This window comes from Orbicella faveolata, unplaced genomic scaffold, assembly GCF_042242905.1.
Source record: "Orbicella faveolata isolate gen_17 unplaced genomic scaffold, um_ofav_v1 contig_15, whole genome shotgun sequence".
Lineage (NCBI taxonomy): Eukaryota > Metazoa > Cnidaria > Anthozoa > Scleractinia > Merulinidae > Orbicella > Orbicella faveolata.
The window spans coordinates 8,943,098-8,956,788 of record NW_028301542.1 but is presented as its reverse complement, the minus strand read 5'-3'; the positions used below and the strand labels follow the sequence as shown (position 1 = coordinate 8,956,788).

At 40.4% G+C, this 13,691-nt stretch overlaps 1 protein-coding gene across 1 annotated transcript in view; it reads right to left on the bottom strand.

Moving 5' to 3' along the window:
* Positions 1 to 4,505: 4,505 nt before the first annotated feature.
* The window catches only part of LOC149113436 (uncharacterized), a 30,632-nt gene continuing 21,446 nt past the window's right edge, over positions 4,506 to 13,691 (bottom strand). The window contains exons 18-27 of the mRNA XM_089288322.1: positions 13,360 to 13,662; positions 12,863 to 13,159; positions 12,030 to 12,329; positions 10,908 to 11,380; positions 9,873 to 9,967; positions 9,292 to 9,448; positions 8,075 to 8,141; positions 7,091 to 7,362; positions 6,295 to 6,469; positions 4,506 to 5,693 (exon numbers count right to left, since the gene is read on the bottom strand). Coding sequence (XP_089144448.1) covers positions 5,335 to 5,693; positions 6,295 to 6,469; positions 7,091 to 7,362; positions 8,075 to 8,141; positions 9,292 to 9,448; positions 9,873 to 9,967; positions 10,908 to 11,380; positions 12,030 to 12,329; positions 12,863 to 13,159; positions 13,360 to 13,662 — 2,498 coding nt within the window. The 3' untranslated portion in view covers positions 4,506 to 5,334. The remainder of the gene's footprint in view (positions 5,694 to 6,294; positions 6,470 to 7,090; positions 7,363 to 8,074; positions 8,142 to 9,291; positions 9,449 to 9,872; positions 9,968 to 10,907; positions 11,381 to 12,029; positions 12,330 to 12,862; positions 13,160 to 13,359; positions 13,663 to 13,691) is intronic.

The following is a 13,691-nucleotide window of genomic DNA, read 5'->3' as shown; positions in this document are numbered from 1 at the left end:
CCGTGTATTGTTAAGTCGGTCTGTTAGAAGTCCGTTTGTCGGTTTCGTTTCTGTCGTGGATAAGTCGTTTGTAAGGCGCCGGTAGTTGTTGACATCTGTTAAGAGGCGTTTGTTCTAGGTTAGTGTACCAGCTTTCCAGGGTCAGTCGTTGAGAACACTGAACAACCTACTGAAGCTGACGCTACGAACAGGAACCCTACGCCTGTTACTACAGTGACTATACCTTACATTAAGGGCACTTCTGAGACCATCTCGCGGATCCTACAGCCCTACAACATTCGTGTAGCCCACAAACCTACAACTACGTTACGACACACCTTATCTACATGTCATGAATATCAATACCCAGGGCAGAATATTACAATATTAAAACCAAACCTTTAATGTTACGACGCCATTTAAATTGAGCAATCACATATCTTTCCTGAAATAACCTGGCAGTTTCACCACGCACTAAAATTAGATTGAAAACGATTATCATTGGAAGAGGCCCATTGTGGTGTGTGTTCTCTTGGGCCTTGTCCACACCTATCCGAATATTTTTGAATCTGCAACTTTTTTCTTTCCGGATACGGCTTCCGTCCACACGCATACGGCGAATTAGGCTGCGAATCCGGAAATTTTTTAATCCGCTCTCCAGAGTGGAAAAAAATAAATCCGCAACGAATCCGATAACGTGTGGACGGTGAATCCGGATATTTTCGAATCCGATGACGTAGTAAAATCGTGTCCAGTCTCTTACCGAACAATAAACCAATATGGCGGCACAGCATGTAGGCCTAGTTTCTCTAGAGTGAATCCGGATACCACCGAATGCGTGTGGACAAGCGAATTCGATTTGAATACGCTACGTGTGGACGGGGATATTTTTGAATCCGGAAAGAAGAAGTTGAGGATTCAAAATTATCCGGATACATGTGGTCGGGGCCTTAGATAATAGTCTCTCGCTTAACCATGCAACTAACTTGCTTAAAAAGGTAATTCACTTAGAGGTTTTATAATAAGCAGTTAATGAATGGCCCCATGGGCAACAGTGAGTTTTGTTTCCCCGAGACCCTCAATGTTCCCCCTCGGCGAACTGTTTATTGCGGGGGCCAGTCATTAAGGGGGTCTTATACCTTAATTTTTTTTTGCAAAAAAAACTCTGTGGAACAGTTTTGGTACCACGTTAAAGGACTTTTTTTAAAGGACTCCTTTTCACATGCCACGATAGTTAATGAATAACAAGCAGTTCTAAGTGGTAAAGAGTGGTGTTCATTATAAACGCGATAACGTAATAATGAATAGTTCGAGAAGCATGGAATTAAGTTCATCCTGTCCATAAGCAAGTTTTCCAGGAGACAAACCTCTGAAAACAGTGTTTTGAGGGGGTTTTTCTCGTGAAATTTTGAAAAAGTATACTAATATTAATTAATATTAACTATATTAACTAAATAACAGGGAAAGAAATTTCATAAATTGCAAATTTTGGAGATTTAAGACCTAGATAATTGTGTCCCTTACCAATGTTGAAAATTTGACAACATTCGGTTAAAACCCAGTGGAGATATTGTGAGCGAGAAATTGGCGATACGTCTATTTTGTCATTTTAAGAAATGAGGCTTTTGTCTCCGAGAGCCCAAATTAGCCCTGTGAACGGGGGGAGGGGTTAGAGGCAAGGGGAGGGGGTATATCGAAAGCTTTTAGATAAATGTTCCATTGAATACCCGGATAAACACCTGTCATAGAAATGTTAACCAAGTATAAGGAACGTACAAGATGGTAGAGGAAACAATGTTCAGGAAAATGCTGCAAAATTCTCATAAGTACACTTTAAAGCGTTTCTGTGAAGTATCACTAAAATGTACTGAATTGATTCCATTTTGTGAGTACTTTTAGACTGTAAACAATGGTTGCTATGGATGTTGCTATGTTGAAATATAGTTACCAGTGTGCAGATTTCTTTATTCAAACGTAAATCAAGAAGTGATTAGAGGAAAATCGTTTCAATATGAGATTTTCAAATGGACAGGGATGTTGAATCTTCGTGTTCCGAAAAAATGTTTTTTTTGGAGAAAAATTTATATCTGAGAGTATAAGACCTCCTTTAAGTGTTTTGTTATACCTCCCAACTCAAAAGTAAAAAAAAAAAGAAAGAAAAAAAAAACTGCGAAGCAATCGTTTGCTTTACGCCGGCTGCCTCAGAAATTTGCCACGCGTTTCAAGAAGCAAGATCTGATCACGTGCGAGTGGAAAGGTCATGTTGTTGTTTCGATCCTTAGGGAGTTTATAGTGCATTTTGCAATGAATGGGCGCGCTGTAGCGGGAAAAACGCCAACGAACCCCAGCTATATAACAATGGGATTTACATGACCTTGTCATAACTTGTTTTTATGCATTAAAGCTAGGATTATCTTTCGATGTGCTATTTATATAATTCAATGATTTTCAGTCTGCAAGCTGTGTTGTGATGATTAATAGCCAGTTCAGTAGTACTACATTTGAATGTATTTTGTGATTGTTTGATCTGAAAGCCATTTTTAAAACAGTGAACTGGGAAACAGGGCGGCAGCTGTTAAGTTTTCTGCTAATTAATTAGAAATTGGTAACGGATTATTAATTCACCAGCATACCCAAACAAAACTGTTGGCAATATATGCTACATTATCAATCTTGAAAGCGTGGATTACCCAAAACTTGTTTGATTTTGACGTCATTCTGAGATCCTTTTGTGATGCGGCTGTTCAAAGTTAATTGGTGTGAGTCTATTACTTTTTTTTTGTAGTTTTGGTTTCTCGGTTGTCTAAGGAAATTTGGTGGTTAGATATATTTTTGGAGTTAATAAGAAATCCGTGGAAAAGCTATTGATATGATCACTGAGCTGTCAACTGATCTTACTTGTTACAAAAGTAACATAACTTATATTTGTATTTACATTGTATGGTTTAATATTGTATGCACTAATTATAATGCAAAGGTCAGTGAAATGGAGCGGTTTTCGATTGAGTGTCGAAAACTAATAATCATAATAATTGGTTTTACATTTCTACGCTTGGCTTAGAAAACTGGTGCCAATTTTCTATCTAATCGTAAGTAAAGCCAAAACCAATTGTGACTACCTCGCACTCGCTTTCCCTCACTTAACGTCAGCTCCATGTATTTAATTCAAGTTTTGATTGGTTCATTGAATTGCCTGTGTACTTTTTGATTAGTTTGAGTGATACCGTAAAATTCCGAAAGTAACGGTAGTTATTGGTCAGTACGGCTTCTTGTTCCATCAGCAAAGCAAGTATAATCGGATTCTCATTTTCATTCCTATTTTTTTCGTTCTTTGTTTTCGCAGGCGATATCAGTGATTTTTTTTCTTTCTTTGTTACCTTTTGAGAGCAAAAAAAATTATCCAATGTAGAATCATAGTACCACAAGGACAGCACCGTGTCTCGTCCGCTCAACAAATTTAAGTCCTGTTCAGCGGGCTTCATGCTTGGATGGCTTACCAAATACCAATACCCCATGTTGTAATAACCTCTTTTCTTTTCCTTTTTTCTTGTTTTTTCTTCCCTTTCCAAGGCGATATTAGTGATTGCTGAACTCCCGGTCTTGTGTTTTTTTTTCTATTTATCAACAGATTTCAAATCATTTCGCCATGTCTATCTTCATCTTTGAAGCATTTATTTACAGATACCGTCCCCGATTATGGCTCCTGCAAATAATCTATAAATAATAGCGAAACACTTCGTTCGAATTCTCCTCAATTCTCTTGTCTGTTGATTATGCAAAACTTTTAATCACGGCTTGAATCATAATTCACTAAATTCATACAGCTCATCAATTTTGTGATTTTCACTCTCCTCAGTTTTTGGCAATCCAGTACGGTAAAACCTGTGTAAGCGGACACCTTCGGGAAATGAACTATTTATATAATAATCCTTATTCTATTTACAAAAACGTTCGTGCGAAAGTGCGAACGTCACCATTCTTAGCTGTCAAAGTATCCTTTAGGGTGCACTCGAAGAAATAATTATAAAAGAAACGCGCTCGTCTAATTTCTGTTTTTAGGCTTGATTTCCGCTGATCTCTCGAGTACGCGAGTCGGGTCTACAAGTGCGCGCGCGATCCTTTCTTGAACAGTGGCTAGTAATCGAGCCTATTCCGTTTTAAGTGGTATCTTTTAGGGTCTAATGAAGCTTGAGCAACTCCCATATTAGTCTTTTTTAGGAGCTAAATTCACATTTCCCGACGAGCATCCCTGACCTTCTCATATGGGAGTTCCCCCCCCCCCGGTTTCAAACGTCTAACCGGAAGTGAGGGAATGATTGAGTGAAATCGTTCCACCACTACAACTTGGAAATTATATTGAAATATTTTCCATGTTAAAAATGTTGAATTTTCCTCCTTGATTGTTCGCTCCTTGAAACAGAGATAAGACTTGCTGACGCGATTGTTGGCTGAAACTTAAGTGGTCAAGGTGTTGGAAATATTTCGCTGCTGGTTTTCCGAAAGTGAACTGAACTAAACCGGGAAGATTCGAAACACAAACTTCAAGCGGGCGCTGATTTCAAGATCACGCTTCTCGGAAGCCATTTGAGTGCTTTGCTCTGATTGGCTAAGTGATTTTGCTCCGGGCGGTGATTATATTTTTCACATGTGTAGAATGCTATACATGTGATTGTTTCTTGTTGTTGGTAATTCCTGCAATGAAATATGTCATCGCTAGCATGTTCATCTGATCTCGTTCCCGGCTCCTGCTTAGTAGTTTAGTCGACACCAGAAGAAATGGAATATTTGAGTCGCTACGAAGTAGCCTGAAATTAAATACTTCTGCGACACGGGAGCAACAATCCGTGGGCCTGGGTCCCTTAGTGTAGTTGCATCATGGGTAATGTCGTGTGATTATTTAAGCTTGGGATTGCTCCTAGGCAATCATTCTAGGCCTATCATTCTGATTTGTGTCTTTCTGAATGTGTTTCGCCTTGTAGGATGGACTGCAAGAGCTTGGGCCTGGTTCTTGCCCAGATTTCCTGTCATTTTTTTCCTTACAGGGTCTTTTCCTGGCAGGTTTTTTCTGGCCCCCTCTAACCACAATGTCTTGTTAGTGGTTGTCCGCGGCTCTCGTTATTTATTTAGCTTAATTACACTGTTATGGTGATTATTGGAGGAATTTAGAAGATAGTGTTTTGCTTTACATGGCTATTATATAATAGATTCCTTATTTCCTGTACTTTGGTGCTCGCCAGAAACATGCAAAATGTTCCTAATGGCTCATAATTGTGTTCTGTCTGTTGCGTAGTGAAGCTGAAATTATATCTTGACTGAATATGCTGAATCCAACAGATGTTTCAACGTCTCTGTTGCCTAAAATTTGGTTTCCTCCTTACTTGTTTCGTCAGGAATATGAAAGGAAACTCTTACTAGGTTGTAATTAGGCCTCTCTTGTTGGTTCTCAGTCAAGATCATAGCTTTTCTCGAAGTGGGCAGCACGACTAGCCCATGTGTTAAATCTTCCTCTTCGTGGCTTGTCCTTTGTGAATTCGCCGACACTATGTCTCGTTGTTCATAGAGAAACTTGCGACTGTTATTCATTGTTCTTAAAACAGATTTTCTTTCAATTCGGTGCTTTTCTTTCAGTTCCATGATCAAGTTGTACGTTTGAGTTTTATAGTCTTGTAGCATTTTTCTCATCTCAAAAGACGGCAGAGTTGTAGGTTGGTTATCTGAAATGCAAGGAGATCACAGATGTTAGGGTATTCATGAATTGACTGGAACCTCTTCCTTTTCCAGACTTGAGAAATGAAGCACGTTTGTATGGTCGCCAAGTTCAGTTGCGCCTTGAAGTCACCCTGGAGTCACTCGGGGGGGGGGGGGGGGGGGGGCTCAACCAGAGGAGGGTGAACTATTGCAAGACCCTTAAAGCGGGGAGTTGGGGGCAGATAAATAGAGAAGGGAGAGCTTATCACAGAAATGAGGTGATGGTGATTTCTACTCCTGCTTCTAATCTCTTGGTTAGTATCTTGGGAATAGTGGCCTTTGAAGTTCATAGAGATAGGGACCTTACTTAGCAACTGAAGTTCTATACGGGGCTAATTTGAGAGGGGCGCTAATTGGGAGGAGAGTGCTTAACAAAGCTTTCATGTTTCTGGTTGCGCAGTTCTGGCCTATTTTAACACATTATGTTTATTTTCCATGGTCAAATTCATGAAGCACATTCAGCAACATGATAAATTGTGTGCATTTGAAAGGAACAATTTTATTGCTACACTGCATAATAAAAAATTGAATTATACAATTGTTGACTAATTAATATAATTGACATACCTTGAGGTTGTATTTTCATTTTGTGTCGCATGCGATGCATTACTTCCCACAGAATACCGCCCAGGAAAGCGCAACACAGCAGTACAGTTAATATCATCAGGTTATTTCTGAATAGCTCGCTCTCGCTGTCAAACAAACCAGTGGAACGTTCCACCTCTAACGGTTCAGGGGACTCCTGCAATGGAGAAAAGAAATTTGCAGTGTGCGTATCTGGAAGCAAGGTAAGATGTGTGCGCGCATGCGTGTAGCCATTAAAAAGGACCGCCAAAAAGCGCACTATATGGTCCCCTGTATATGGCACCTTATGTGGAGCGAAGTAATCCTGTAGTCAGTTTGGAGGCATTATAAGAGAGGGAGAGCATCTACCAAGAGATCATGTGTTTTCCTGTACGCTTCAACAGATAACTTTTGCGCACAGCGTTTGTTATTTCATTTATGCCCGATGTGTTAAGTGCATAAATTCCTATTTTTCGCTCTTCGTAGATCAACCAATAGTTGTTCTATTTTTCCGTAAGGAAAACCATTAAGTAGCCCTTACTTGTGAAAATGGTGCGTAAAACCCCGAATTTGAATTATATTCTTCCATTTACCAGAATTTACTCGAAGAACCTGAATGCGAGCTGGCACGAGGAGGTGCCACGCGCACGAAACAAATTGGCGCGAGGCCTGGAACTAAACTCCTTAATCACTCATTAATGACATTCCTAACGAATTTTCGTAAATTTACTCATAGATGAATGAATTTTGAGACTGCTTTGCAACGTACTTTAAAGGAAAATCAAGGAAGATAATTTACCTGTATTGCTTTGACATTGTCTGCTACATGTTCGTAAATGCTGGCTATATTTTTTTGTATGTAGTTGTGGAAACATTTGCCAAGTTTTCTCGAGTCCCCACCGGTTACCACTCCATAAACTGCGGAGTAATCATAAATTCTGTATATTCGAAGGAATGGTTTTTCGAAGAGATGTTTTTTGCTTCCCACCATGTAGGCGTCGACGAGAACTCCACCAACTTGGTTTGATGAAATTACCTCGTATATTTCTTCGAAACTGCGGTGTATCTGGTCTGAAAAGTAACACCGTGAAATCCGAGAAAACATAAGCTGTTTCAGTAAAACTACAAGAGCAGTTCTTAAGAGCCGCTAGCTGTAAAAATCAAGAACAGCCGTTGCTAAAAATTGGTTCAATTTTCGACAGAGTACAATGGCGGCTTTATCGCGAGCACGGCATTTTCGCGTTTGGCTGGATTCCTGAAAAACGAAAACCCTTCCGGAAACTTTTATTGTGATTTTTGTAAATAATCCACCAAAGGGTCTCTCCTGACCAAATGTAAGGAATTTCGAATTTTCAGTTTTAGCAGCGAATTCTTGATTTTACAGCCAGCTTGACCGAGTCGAGGCCACCAGTAAACATTCGACAGTAAACTCGTCATTCATGTTTCACAGTCTCGTACCACGTAACGCACGTTACACCCTAGAGTTACGTTATTCGTCAAGTTAACCGTGTAAACTCTGAGGCTACAATAAATTATAAGGTAATGATTTTCATTGGACCAAACACCAAATAAATCGTACATGTCTTGTATTGAATCCTTCCGTCTTATTACATGTCAATCAACGTAAGCAGTCTGATAAACGAGCACATTGCTGATTATCCAGCGACACGAACCGGTCAGTCCAGTTTTCCTTTTTCTCCCATGCAATCGAACTGATTGATCTCACAGCATTTACGTTTCCTTAATCTTTCTTTCTGTTGGGGTTAAGTGTAAAATCAAGTACCTTTGTGAAACTTAGCGTTCTTTCTCACGCCCATGTTATATTGTGCGGAACCAAAGATGGCTGCAACCTGAAATAAACAACATTCTCCGTAAAATGTGCTTTTATTAAATCATCCTGTTCTGAAAACTGTTTAGCTTGAGTTGAAATGAAAAGTTTACCTTCTCATAAATCCCCAAACACTACTAAACGTCTTAGCTCTAACCCTAGCAGGTACACTTCAGTGGATCTAGAGTCAGGGGGATGTCCAGTCAAGGGGGGGAGGGGTGCTTGCCCTGCCGGCTTTTCTTCCTTCTGTGATTATTTTAACCCAAAATAAGGGGGCAGCGGGGCCCCCTGGCCCCACCTCTAGATCCGCCACCGCCTCCAAGAGAAGACTCTGAGAGAGGACTCTGAGAGGGGAAAAGCTCAGGAACGCTGGCAAGGAAGGCTTTGGCAAAGTAGGCCGATATCCTTATACGAGTCAAACTGTGTTAATGCATCCCTCTACAAGGGCATGTACTAGCTCTGGTGAGGTGGAAGAGTTTGTGTACCTAGGCGTATTGTTTGACGAAGAAGGCGGAGTGGCCAAGGACATACAGCAGAGATTAAAGTAAAGTCAAACAGTCTTTCTACAGGATGCGAAGAATTTGCACATCAGTGAGATTGACATGAAAACGAAAGTTCAGTTGCTCAAAACTTTTATAAGATCAAATTATGGCTGTGAGGCCTGGAAACTTGCAGACGCAAAGAAGCTGGAAGCTTCACAATACAAATACATGAAGCGCATACTAAGAATAAGGTGAACAGCTGGGTTGCACGGATTGGTAAGCTCAGCTTCGCATGCCTGGGCAATGCCGCGGTGAATCAAACTGGTCAGCCTGCCAGATTTTCAGCATGATATAAGGGTTTTTGGCCAAGCGTGAGTTCAAGATGGCTGGATATTGGCCAAGTTCTTTTTTTGCGTGTTTATGCAAGAGAAAGAACGAGGCTAACATCTAGCCATCTTGACAGAACAAGCTTGGTCAATAGAGGATTCATTGTATGAAAAAAGAACACTATTTTCTTCCGGGACACTGCGGGCAATCCCTAACAGGCAAGACAGCACCATCTTGCCCGCTCGGGTAGCCAATCACGGTGCAGGATTCGGTTTAGCTTGCCCGCTCATGGAGCTATCCATATAATAAATGCCGTTCTTATCAAGTTTAGAACTTTTTAGACCTCGAAGAGCGTCAACGAACCTTTGCTCCGTAAAGTTTGTAGTCCACACCAACTGACACACTCGTAAGCGACACAGCGATGACACCAACCAATATACCAATGATGATAACACCGGCCAGTGTCCACAATACAGCTATTAACCTGGCTGGGTTTGAAAACGGCGTGCGATCACCATACCTACAAAGCAGAGAACTACATCACTTCCTCTTCACTTCTACTGCTTTTTTTTTTTCTCTAATATACATGCACTGCTTCTGATGTGGTACAGCTGGAAAGCAGCAACGGAACCCCTTACTAGCGGCTGCATCTCCCATCAACAGTATATCTACACGAAGAAGTTGAAAAGTAGTTTCACGTTTGTTTCAATTAATGTGGCGATGTTTCTATTTCTGGATATTTCTTTTAAAATTGTGAGGACAGAAATTAGAGGGTGGTTCTTAATCTTAGGTACTTAACCTCTTGAACTTAATATTATATATTTTTAACTGTTCTGGTATGCAATGAGAGAGGATATAAGTCATTTTCGATGGAATCTTTTTTGTCTGGACCTTGTAAGGACTAAAATATTTCTACATCACTATCCCTTTATTATCGTACTTACCCGACTGTTGTCATGGAAACAAAGGCCCACCAGAATCCTTCCCACATTCCGGGAAAGAATGATCGAGGGAAGTGTTCAGAATTTTGGACTTGATCCTAGAATGTTCAGAAGATAAAGAACATTTTCTCATTACTACTTCACGAATGAAAAATCTGGTAGTCCATTGGGAGATCTTAACCTTTTGGGTCAGACCTCGGTCTCCAGTTTCACTTCTAGTAGAGGAGATCAAGGTAAGAGAGTGAATCCCTCATATGGGCCTTATACCCAAGGTAATCCCTCTTAAGTTAGTTGTGGACATGTTACTCTCGCGATGCGTGGATGTTTTGTGGTGGATTCGTTTATGTTTCGTTTCGTTTTAACAAAGGAAAACCTCCAACGCTGTGGGGACGTCTGTTTTGATATTTTAATATCAAAGAAGCAAAGGAACTTCGGCCATCGCTATGTTTTGACACATTTCGAAACTTTAAGAGGAATTTAAATATGAGACAGATTTCCCCTACACAAACAATAAAATCTGAATGAACGGCAGAGAAATAAACAGCCAGACGAGTGCAAAAAAACGAACGACCGAACACAATGCAGTCCGTTTCCCATATCTTTTAGTTCTTCCCTCCCTCCCCCGCCTCTGTTTCGTAGTTTCGAAACGAGGTTTCCGCCTCGTCGTTCGTTATCCATCGCTCCCATAAGTTAAAAGAGCAAAGGTGGGGCATGGCAGTACGTGAGAACTAGTCTAAAAAAACACAAGAGCAAAGAAAAACACTAAGGAAATGGATTGGAAATCGCTTTAGGTATGAGAAGGAAATAACAACAGAGCATTCTAACAAGCTAACATTTGGTTTGCTTCAGAAAATTTTACGTGCAAATATTGGCTAACTAAATGCAATTGCAAACACATTAACAGCGTCTACGTCTTGAAAAAGTACGTCCTACTGCGCATGCATTAAATGGATGAATAAGAACTCAGGTCAATACAGCTTTATATAAACCCCGTAAAGAGCCACTTAAATAAGTCGCAGAACTCAATGTATGACGTACCACAGCCCATATAGTAAATCCTGATATGTAGGCCAGCAAGATACTCATAAATGCCAATGGCCAGCACGCCAAAATTGAATCCAGCAGCGATGTGGGAAGCTCTTTACCAAATTTCGTGTTTATAATGTACGCAGTTCCTGGGGACTCGATCATGCCCGTGTATCCAAACTCATGTCTGAATTTGTCTTGTAACGTGTACCCGTACACGGGAAAGCTCAAGTCTGTATCGTGGTTTATGTTCAGACGATGTGCATTTTCTGTTGGCTGGCCGGAGGGTTCACCTTTACCGTTAAAATCAAAGTCGACATATGACTTGCCGTGTGTTCTGCAGGACTGACAACATGTCACGGCCATGTCGCTTACAAAGGGCGTCATTAGACCGCCGAGTCCATGCTTTGTTGAGTTATCCTTGGTGACGTAAGGATCAAGTAACACCCAGTTTGTTGTTAAACGCTTCACACATCGGCACGTTTCTGACAAGAGGGAGCGACAAAAGTTATTCTGCATGTCAAAACCACGCTTGTCTATTTGTGGAGAAATTGTTCCGTTTAATCTACTCCAAGAAAAGGATAACGGTCGATACTTATAAGTATCGAGTCGAGCTTTCTTGTTCTAAGATGTGATCATCAAAAACTATGAGGTGTTATTGCATTTTATAACAAGACAAGGAAGTTCAGAGAGGCAAGAAATAAAACCAATCAATCAGATTGGTAAGTATCGGACCGGGCAGGGTCCCGAATGATCCCGCGTGACCTCTTGTAAGATTTCTTACAGTTTTCTGAATAACGTTTCTAAAATAATTAACGTAGACTGAGGTTGTACTTTTGTCTCTTTTTTTCATTTTTTTTTTCCTTTTCTTTCTTTGAAAACTTCAGAAATAAGTCAGCTCTCAATCAAACGCGTGCGCTTAAGACTCGTGGTGTCTTTTGAACCCGTTATAGTGACATTTCTTTCCGACGCATTTTCAGTCGTGTTATAAATTTCGTATTTATAACCAGGCTTGTCAAGACGGGCCGATATTCGTTTATACGGACCTCTCACTTGATTTATGAAGTACATGTATTGGACTAATTCCTATCTTCTCAGAATTGCATTTCATCATAATATTTTACCTTTGATTACCTGCAAAAATTACTTTACTAGGACCATCGCCTATAATTGTAAGTCCTGTCACCTCGATACGATACACAGCAAAGCTTTCTAGACCTCGTAGAACGGTAGACGTATTTTCTGGCGGTAGGATCACTTCCCTGGGGGTTTCTTCATGAGGGCATTCCCCTATCTCTATAGCTTGATATGTTATCCTGTAGCCGGTGAGTATTCCGTTCAGTAAATAGGGAGGAATGTGTGTCCACGTCAGTGGAATACTGTGTGTTGTCCAAGTGTTTTCAGCTTTTATATCAAGTGGTGGAGTGTCAGGAACTATGAAGAACAGAAAAGCCAAAAAAATTATTGTTCCAGAACTCGTTAATAATTCATCAAGTTTATACTAGGGATATCATAACCGTGACGGTGTTTGGATAACTGGTCTAAACCAGAATATATTTTTAAGATTTTATTTCTCAGCATTCTTCTTAGTTTTAGTTTCGATCGAAAAGATATATCAAACACGAGAGAACGCGGTTTATCAAATTTCCAAACACCTTGAATTGTGTCAAAAAAAATCCCCATCACGTCGTGTTTTCAACTCTCTCCTAGGTGTTTGAAAATGTGGTAAAACAAGGTCTCTCGTGTTTGATATTATACATAAGGTGTACTGTTTAAGACTTTCGTTTCCACAAAAAAGAGAGAAACAGATTGCCGTGCTCTGGTTAGTAATGTCTAGAATGTCGCAGCAGTAGGTAACGATTTTACTTCTCGAGCAACGCGATCAACCATCAACCAAACACACTAAAGAAGACAACGCGCGAAATGCTTCATAGGGTACCTAGACCTTAATTTCTTATCAAACATACCATCTTGATCTGTCATGATGACTTCGGTACATGACACTCCATCACCTTTGCTCGTGTACGCCAAAACAGTGATATTATACAGGGTAAATTTCTTTAGTCCAGTGATACTCAATGATCGTTTCCATGGCTCTAGGTCCTCGATCTCGATTGACCCGTTGTCCGTCATTTCTGTGTATTGAACTTTGTACCCTCTAATGACTCCATTTTTGTAACCATTTGGTACCTCATTCCAGCTTACATCTAGGCCTGTTGAATGTGGTGTCCAGACCTCCAAGTCAGCTGGCGCTTGGTCAGGTTCTTTAGAGACAAGAAAATTCGATCTGCGACTAGTCCATTGAATATTACTTAGAACAACAACAACAAAAACAAAGAAACAGGAACTTTGCTCGAAAGCTATCTACTGAACAATACATAATCATAATTATTTTTGACTCAATGCTTTGAAAATCTTATATCTGATTGACATTTTCGCTGAGTTTAGAATATCGTATACTTACTGTCTTCATCTGTGAAAACGTTCACTTTTTCGCTGCTCACTCCATCCTTGTTTGTTCTTGCCACGACATACACAGTGTAATTGGTGAACTTGTACAGATCAACTAACTCGACTTCCAATGTGGTGGAGTCCACTGTTACATTCTTGAGCGAGCGAGTGAAGTAGGTTTCCTGTTCAATATAATACACGCGGTAAGCCCTGAAAATAGCTCTCAAGCCCTGTGTGCTGATTGGCTGCCAGGTGACATGAAGACTCGCTGAGCTTGTGTTGAACGCGGTGATGTTTGTTGGGGCAACTGGTGGAGCTGAAAAAGCATGATAAGCGGTAGATGTT